The 9,034-nt window shown below is 33.1% G+C and overlaps 1 protein-coding gene across 3 annotated transcripts; it reads left to right on the top strand.

Moving 5' to 3' along the window:
- Positions 1-736: 736 nt before the first annotated feature.
- LOC127881371 (uncharacterized) lies at positions 737-8,824 on the top strand. Of its 3 annotated transcripts, XR_008050023.1 has the most exons (9): positions 742-906; positions 1,272-1,430; positions 1,779-1,858; positions 2,259-2,333; positions 3,615-3,789; positions 4,573-4,750; positions 5,306-5,437; positions 5,716-5,826; positions 8,529-8,824. XR_008050023.1 is itself a non-coding variant. In XM_052429159.1 (6 exons), exons 1-6 carry the CDS (start codon positions 834-836, stop codon positions 4,635-4,637), a joined length of 633 nt encoding a protein of 210 aa, XP_052285119.1. In that variant the 5' UTR covers positions 737-833; the 3' UTR covers positions 4,638-4,755. The 3 variants fall into 3 exon arrangements, 1 of the variants encoding a protein (XP_052285119.1); XR_008050024.1 differs by lacking the exon at positions 5,306-5,437 and having other exon boundaries at positions 739-906; XM_052429159.1 differs by lacking the exons at positions 5,306-5,437; positions 5,716-5,826; positions 8,529-8,824 and having other exon boundaries at positions 737-906; positions 4,567-4,755.
- Positions 8,825-9,034: the final 210 nt, after the last annotated feature.

The following is a 9,034-nucleotide window of genomic DNA, read 5'->3' on the forward strand; positions in this document are numbered from 1 at the left end:
GCTCTGGGTTGAATAGGGACAAGACCAACGTTGTACTTAACTGATCGGTAACATTAATATGTATATTTCAAGTACGCCATTTCAACGGCAGCAATTTAACAATTTAAAATATGATTATAAGAAATAAAATTAAAATTTATATTGACGTAAATATAAGTCGTGAAATAGGTAAAATGATAATTGAGGACAAAAAATTCCGCATTAAAAAAAACACTTACGACACTCCGCCGGTGATATAAGTCAATTTCAAATACTTCAATAAGCAAAGGCAGTATTTACCAATAAAAATATGATTACTACACACAAGTATATTCAGAAAATAAACGTGAGTATATGTTTCCTGAAAATGGTTGGAATTTCATTTGCTATGGCTTAACTCACAAAGCATATTGTGATATCTTTAGGATAAAAAGTTTCACATGAAAACCTTCTTTACGACACACCGCAAGCAGTATATGTCAATTTCATGTACATCTACTTTATAATTTGTTATATATTTGTATTGTGATGCTGAAGTTAATTGGTTGTTTCCAGAAAATGCATGAGTTTGGTAACAAAAGTAATGATGTGTGGGTATCCCATTCCCATCCATTGATCATCTTTTTCTTGTGCAATAAAATGGTCTACGCAATTTGTAGGGTTAGATTTTGTTTTAATTTAAACATACTGATAAGAAACAAGCGTTCAGTTTTCTTGCTGCATAATAGTTGCAAATGAATCTGGGTCAATGATAGCTCGTCGAAACTGGCCGATATAATTTGTTAGATTGCATTCCTAATAATTGCACAATATGTTTGGTCAGAGTTAAAGAAGCATCAGTGTCTAGTTTGTCCATGCCTGAGGCATATGGCATTTGGAAAATGAAAATAGTAGATGTGCAGATCAATACTTTTGTTGTGATATTTGGTAGGTTTATTTACTTCGTTGCGTTAATGTTATTAAACGACGTCTTTGTAAGAGCAAAATGTTTTTCGTTAAAACTTTTGCAAGAAATATAAATGCAATAACATAAACAAATTGATTGTATAAGATTGTTCATTGGTATTGATTGAACTTTATGTGAATGACTTTGATTTGAAAACAAATATGCTCGATGAATAATTGTAAAGTAAATAATGTTAAATGAACAAAATATGTCTGAATTGAAGGCGATATTCATTAACGCAAATTAAGTGCAGTTGTTTATCATTAATAATTTAAAATATGTTAACATCAATGTGAAATGGATTTGTTCATATAGCGTTATCGATCAAAAGTTTCAAACTCTTCAGTGTGGTTGCCATGGTTTCTGTTGCTTGGAATCGTATCCTCTGCCGGCACTGACCCTCCTTGCGAGGACTTTGATACCTCCGGTTGCCTTAGTAACCCAGGCCTCTGTTCGATACCCGATCTGTCAATTTCAACGTGTCCTAAGTCTTGTAACAAATGTCGTAAGTTGCTTTCTTTCGTGCGAAAGTTAAGATTTGTCTTTCTTGTACCTAACAATGCATTTTAGTTTTGTTTAAACCTATATTTTTGCTCAATTGCATCAAAAGCCTTATTCTTATCGAAACAATCTCTAGTTCTGCATTTTAAATAACAGCATTAAACAGAAAATTCAAGTTATATTTTTGGTCACCATTTATCTCAGATTGTAAAACGACTAAGATATATGTACCTCGGTGCTTGGAATAAATCATGACATATTTAAATTCATTAAAGAATAATGCCACTTATAAGAACATTGCATTATACATCGTGTGTCGATATGACCAAACAAAATATTAACCTAAATTCAGCTTTTTACTGTTACCACTGCGATCACCCGGTCAGCGCTGTTTCAAGATGTACAAATGTAACCGCTTGTCAAGGCGATAAGGTATGAATCCAGAAAGGGTGGAAAGGTAACAAATATGTTTAGCAAAACTCTGACCCTATGCCCTTCCGGTTAAATTGTAAAAAATGCAATTAATTGCATATTTGATACAAATATGACCAAAGATTGTTTGAAAAATACACGATACATTTTGTATCATGTACATACTAACACAGGGTACACAAAATGAAGTATTCATTTAATAAAAAGAAATAGAACACAACAACAATGTTAACATTGTACACGATATGTTATTATTTGTAAACACATTTGGCATACACATGTCACTCGATTTCAAGAGGAGAAACACTTGGTGATACTATGTGAACCAAATTGGGACTTGATTGAATAAGTGTAATTTATTTCTCACGTTTATTATAGTTGTTCTTGGATTTGTTGACAGCAATGCCTTTATATGCACGTTACATCCAGTATTGATGGCCATGAAGAATTCACTCTCAAATGCGTGGAACCAACAGTAAATATTTATTATTATTTCTAATGCTAATATTTGGGCGGGGAAGCATTCATACTACTTTATTATTCTTTACTTAAATTGTTCTAACAAGTTTGAGAAAATCTTGATCAATATGTACAGCCCACTGTATACGCGTGATCGTCCTGTGTTGAACTTATAAACTTGTATCAAATACAGAACACGTACTTTGTACCCTCAAATGCACTGTCCATAAGCAAGTTCAGTTAACAATGCAAGAGCTTGATTAGCTCTGAGCTCCTTCCTACCATCGAGTAATTAAATGGTAATTATATTGAATGCGTTTTAATTCATTTTTATTAATGTTTAATTTAAGTTGCAATGCCATGAGGTTTTATTGTATGTACACTTAAATGTATCATGAATATTGCTGGGTCAAGTGTGAGGTTGGGCGCTCTAAAACCGGTTAAAACCCACAATGCTTTGCATTGACCGTTCCAAGGCTTTAGTCTTCTATGTGTGCATGTTGTTGCGTATTGTGCTGTTTCGTACTGGTTTGGTAATTGGTCACTTGCCTTAGATAAAGGACTAACTAATGGTTTATAATGAGAATGCAATACTGCTCCAGCAGCTGGAGTTTCACTTCGTTATATTGGATTATATTATAGTATCGTGATATGTGGGTGGGGACTTGTATCAAATTCTAAGTAAAATGATTTTGTACATCGAGTCTTCGACAATCTTGATAAAGATGTTGATCTCGCTGGATTCACGTTTACGTGCTGAAGCTATTATTCAACACAGCACATGTATTTTATATCCCAGCATTCCCTGTCTTTATTTTAAGATAATATCTTAGCAGTATACGCTCACCGCACGATTGGCAACTGAGACTATTATAAAAGTTTTTTGTACGTTTGCTGTATAAAATTCAGCTTATCTTCTCCCACTATTTCAAATTGGTTTCAAGAGGAGCATGTTTAGTTTTTTAAATTATGCAATGTATTTTGTCAAATATAGTGCGCACATGTTACATTAAACTTGCACAGAAGATAGGATGAACAGCAACAACGTTTGACACTCTTCAAAAATATTAATATTACGTGGTTTTCATAAAATATATGTATGCTATTCCACACGGTATTTTAATTTACAATTATATAAAAATACACTGCATGAATTAATAAAAAAAATATGCCACAGATAGGGGGCATGAAGATAATCTTTTATAAGATGTATTAAACAAAAAATAAAATAATATTAATTGAATTATACGTTAGGGTTGTATGATATGATGGATTGCAACATATTTATTTTGTATAGGTCTGTAATACAAAGAGGATGCTACAAACACGAAATGTTCAGATGCACTGCTGTACTGGAAACTACTGCAACAAAATGCAAACTCCCACCACCCGTGCAACGTCCACTACCACCACTGTGTTGACTACCACCACCCGAACCACGTCCACTACCACCACTTTGTTGACTACCACAGGTATTGCTTATATGACAATATCGCTTCTGGTATACGGACGTAAGGTGACATGGTTTCATAAAAATATAAACCAAAATGAATTAACGTTGTAACCCATCTTCTATTGCACATTTAATTAGTGTCTTAAAAAATGTGGTTCTTATGGTTGACCATCGTTATCTCGAAAACGCATTTTAGTTCGTGTCATTAAAATACGAGCGTATGTCTAAGACTTCCTACTCGACAAAGACATTTTCTTATCGCAAATAGGGCGGCAATCTTTATTCCGTTTGTCCGAGTAGAGCGCTCAGGTTGTTCCACCGAGTACAAACCATCGTTACATTAGAAATTTTTACATCTTTTATATGTGTACAGTTTTACAATTTAAATCGATTTGCACAATTCATATCGTTCATATCTGCTTTTAATTTTGCATGGAACTCAAGCAAGAAACTGGACATGCTTTTGATCGGTATTTGTGAGTGCAACATAACAATCAATCTTACAACTGAAATCATTATCATCATCTTCAAATCATACCAATTAAATTAAAAAGTTTAAACATTAAACCGTATAACATATTGAAAAATAAAGTAATCCAATCAAATTATTATAAGAACATTTTCGGCGATTTTAACAAAACCATCACAATTGTTGAATTGGTCTTGTCAACAAAAAAAAAGCTGGCGACAGAAATGTCACATTATAGGAAAGCACGACAGCTAGAAGCAATTTTCTTGTTACGTATATATTTGTATATTAAAAAAGGTATATATTACTTATTTTCATTTCTATCAATTGCAGCACAAGATTGCAACAAGGATATCATATTTATAGCGGAGGAATCTCAGAACATTGGTAATGTTTGACCGGCTAAACAGTTCGTGCATGACGTCATCTCCGGCCTAGAAATTGGCGTTTACAACGCTATGACTGCTCTACTTCTGAATAAACCAGATACAATTATATGGGATTTAGACGGGTACATGCGCACTTTTTTTTTACCTTACCGTTGATAAGGGAGGCTTTTTAAAGGTAAAAAAGTTAGGTGACTGTTACTCAACATACCATATAACATTTTCTATTGAATTGCCTCGAAAAATTAAACATTAAATCTGGTTACACTTACTATTTAAAGCGTTTTTTATTGCAGACGTTTTGGACAGATTTATGATGTCTGATCAAAGGTTATTAAAAACAAATAGCAGAAAACGTAACTTAAGTTTAAACTGCCGTGAAAAGCGTAAATGGTATTGGATGTCCTTGTGTATTTTTTCTGAGTCTTCCATGGATTTTTTAGTTGTTTCAACTTTCAAACTGGCTTGAAATACTGCTTAAATTGTATATCAGAAGAAACAAGCGACTAATGGGTTTAAAAAGTACGTTTTACAACGGAACGAGTTTTTCCGATCTAAGGTTTGATACTATTCTTTAATTTGAAGCGAATATTTAAAAGAAATACTGCTGAATGACTTGTAATGACAGAACCAACAAACATTTAACACAATGTATCACTTTGCTAAAATGCAACTTTTAGGCACTATACGAAAACAGAAATGATCAATCATCTCCAAATCATTCAAAAAGAGGTCTGGCCGCCAAATCCCGATCCATTGGTTGGGTTAACAACCTATATACGTCACGCCAACGATGTCTCATTTGGAAACAGGTTGATGTATCTTGGCATCTTATAGCGAACCTACGAGCCCCGAATCTAAAATAAACAAGAGATAAGAACCTTTATAATATTTAATCGTAACGTATGGACACAGTAAAGAAGTAATTTTTCATACTTTACCCTGCATAAGTGCAATATAAGCAGTTGATAGGAGGGACTGACGCTCGCTGTCCGTTTTCATCTCTTTCTGAAATTTCTAGTTCAGTAAAATACGGAAATACAACTTGTTTCAGATCCTATATATCCACCATACTCGCATGTTATTTCAGACACGATAAAGCCGATGTAGTCATTCTGTTAACAACCGGCAATACGGCGGACCATAGTGGCTTTTGGTTGGCGAGCATGTCAAAGGGATATATACTAGACAAATTACATGGGTAAGTTTTAATTCAACCATACCATTGAATGCCTTGTTTACAATATGGCGGAAAACTGGATTATAACATATTAAAACACATGTTAAATTTAGCACGCGATATATATTAGGGCATTTACAGAGCATTTTTCTGATATATATGCATTCAAAAAACGTATGCTATATTATAAGAACGGAACTTTGGCCTGAATTATTATGGTGGCACAGACCTGTCTTAAGATAACAATATACGACCAAAATGTGTTAAAACACGATTTTTATTCTTTTTACGAATATAATATTGCTATATTTCCATATTATACTATACTTATGTTGTCAAACTAATGACCAATGATGATAACCGTTACATTTGTTGGGACTGCTAGGAATTCAATTATTAAACTTAATTAGGTGCATTATAATATTTATCCTAGAAAGTGGATCGTAAAACGATTTAGAATTATTGCTACTTCATAAGTTGGGTCTAAAAGTGTACGAAATATATGAAACACGCGTTATACATATATATATATATATATATATATATATATATATTGTTAATTGCCTGATAACTTAGACCTTTACACGTTATGTGTCTTGTGAACCGATGTTTCAGTCTTGTCTTTCGATGTATCTTTATTACGCGAATTTGATCTCGATTAAAGAATTACAATACCAAATATAACACTCGACAAATATTATTTATACCTTCTTAAGTTTTACTTGACATTTGAAATTAAAATCTGTGTTTCAGTCTTGACTTCTTTTAGCCATTTGTATTATTAATCAGATTAACCTTATCAAGAAACGGATCGCCGTATAAATCTGGACTGCAAATCCGAGGATCGTATAGTTAGTTGTCTGAACCGTCAACATAACTTTTGTGGAGATTTATCTTTAAATTATTTTAACGGCCATTCAGCCATTCACATCCGAATCAAAAATTTATTTGTCAGTTAATAACGTAATCATCAGCATGTAATACTACCATGTAATACTAGTAAACCTGCTAAACCAGAAAGAACGGAGATTTAGTTAAATGACCGCCTTTATATGAGTGAAATAACACTTCCGGAAAAAGCCTTGAATAGCCTGAAATAGGCCCCCTCCCCAAATAAACAAGTTTGCTTTATACTTTATACCGGTCTTGTCTGCCATTTATTTTGTTTGATCGAACCAATGCGGTGACCAGCTTTGATAATGTTTGTTTTAAATGTTTTATGTATGAATTGACCTGTTTTGTATCCGCGATTTGCCACTTGCATAACATAAATGACAAGCGGTTGTAACAACACTTTCTTTCCTGATAACTTTTCTGGTCATTCATTCTTAGCATACTAAAGGTACATGGCTTTTTAAAATTTACAGATTACAGAAAGTCCAGGTCCGAATAATTGTAATACATAATATCAAAAGTTGTTTGTTTTAATAATTATATTGAAAGACGTTGATTTTTATGTGGTTGTTCTTTCTAGAATTTTCTTAATTAATCAATATTCTATAAAATGGTTATACACCCATGGTGTGTTTTCCATACAACCTCAGTAATTTCCTTACACCCCGAGTAATCGAGTAGTCGGATAAAATGTAATCGTTACACAGTTATTATTGATGTGGTATGAAATTACTGAGGATAATATCCCTTACACCATCAGTTGCTAACATCATAACTAATTATACTACTCACAGGAACTAGAATTGTACATGAATTCGTGCAGTTTGACTGACTACATACTGGAAATGCACATTGGTAGTTAAACGTGCACTTGAATAAACAATGCTTATTTTTGGTTATAAATAATTATATAATAAAAAATATTGAATTTCTTAGAACTCTGTTGGGTTTGCATATACATCTGAGGTTTTTAAACTCTTACAAGTATGATAGCATAATGGTAACATGATATATGTAACTTTTGTTAAATAATAATGATTTCAGTTGATGCTCGTAAATTCTACATTCAATCGTACTCATATATCTGTAATGCAGTTGCCCTGAGGAATAAAACTGTGTGTTATTTATTTAAAAATAAAAAATAACATTTATCTGACTGCTTTTTTAGATTAAATTGTTATGAAGACAGCATTAATTTAATTAAAGTGTGTGAGTGTGATTGATTCTAAGTCTGTGGCTATGCACTCAATCAACCGATTAAAACAACACATTATTGTTGTATTGACCATTCAAAGGCGGTGACCCCAGCTTAATTCTTGTTTATGGCTTAAAGTGTGTTGTTTGGTTGTTTGTTTTATGTTAATACAATTTAGTCCCTGGCCTCTATGAAAAGACAATCGGATGTTAACAAGGCGTTATCTCCTTGTAGAAAACTGGAATGTTGTTTCCTTCCTTCATCTTTGTTATTGGATGTTTGACAACATTAAGCAACATCAAAAGCTTAACAAATATTTTTGCAGCGTTTACATTATTATATTTTTATCCTCACTTAAGTTTTTCGCTCATTTGTTTCCAGATATAAATAACTTTGTATTTACAAGAATGACGTGCACTTTGATAGATAATTTTGAATTATTAAATACTTATGCAAATGATGAAGGTCATGAACATTCTATTATTTTTTATACTTATCAGAGGCATCCTTAAAGGAAATAGGTTTGGATACCCTTCATCGATATGCTTGTCAATTACAAGAGTCAAATTAGCATAACGTGTCCGTGTACCACATCGTGCCTGCGTGAAATATAAGTATTGTTTTTGCGTTGCAGATTGAGCAACAACGTCATCGTATTTGGAATCGGACATCGCGTTCAAAGAAGCAACTTACGTGAAATAGCAACTGACGACGAGCATTTGTTCCTCCTGAATAACGTCTACGAGCTCCCCTCATACGCTGAACGCGCCAAGAGACATATCTGCGTATAGAACACTTTGGTAGTCGATTGTATTGCAATTTTGATTGTTCTGATGGTACTTCCTTTGCATGTTAAATGTGCTTCGACGCTGAAGATTGTAGAAAGTATGTAACAAACAAATACCGTAACAATAAATATGTGTAATTGTATCATTGTTGATATAATTGCTGTTGTAACTGAGCAAATGTCATACAATAACTGTGCATGTTTGCCTATGAATAACTTAAGTTTGCATTAACCAACTTTGATAATACTTAAAATCTGCAAAGCATGAATATACATGGTCAATTTGAAGTCAGTAAGGTAAAGGTCCAATCATAGTTGCCAAACCAAAAGGGGTTCCTGTGAAATCAGTGAAG

The sequence above is a fragment of the Dreissena polymorpha genome, chromosome 5 (assembly GCF_020536995.1).
Source record: "Dreissena polymorpha isolate Duluth1 chromosome 5, UMN_Dpol_1.0, whole genome shotgun sequence".
Classification (NCBI taxonomy): Eukaryota; Metazoa; Mollusca; class Bivalvia; order Myida; family Dreissenidae; genus Dreissena; species Dreissena polymorpha.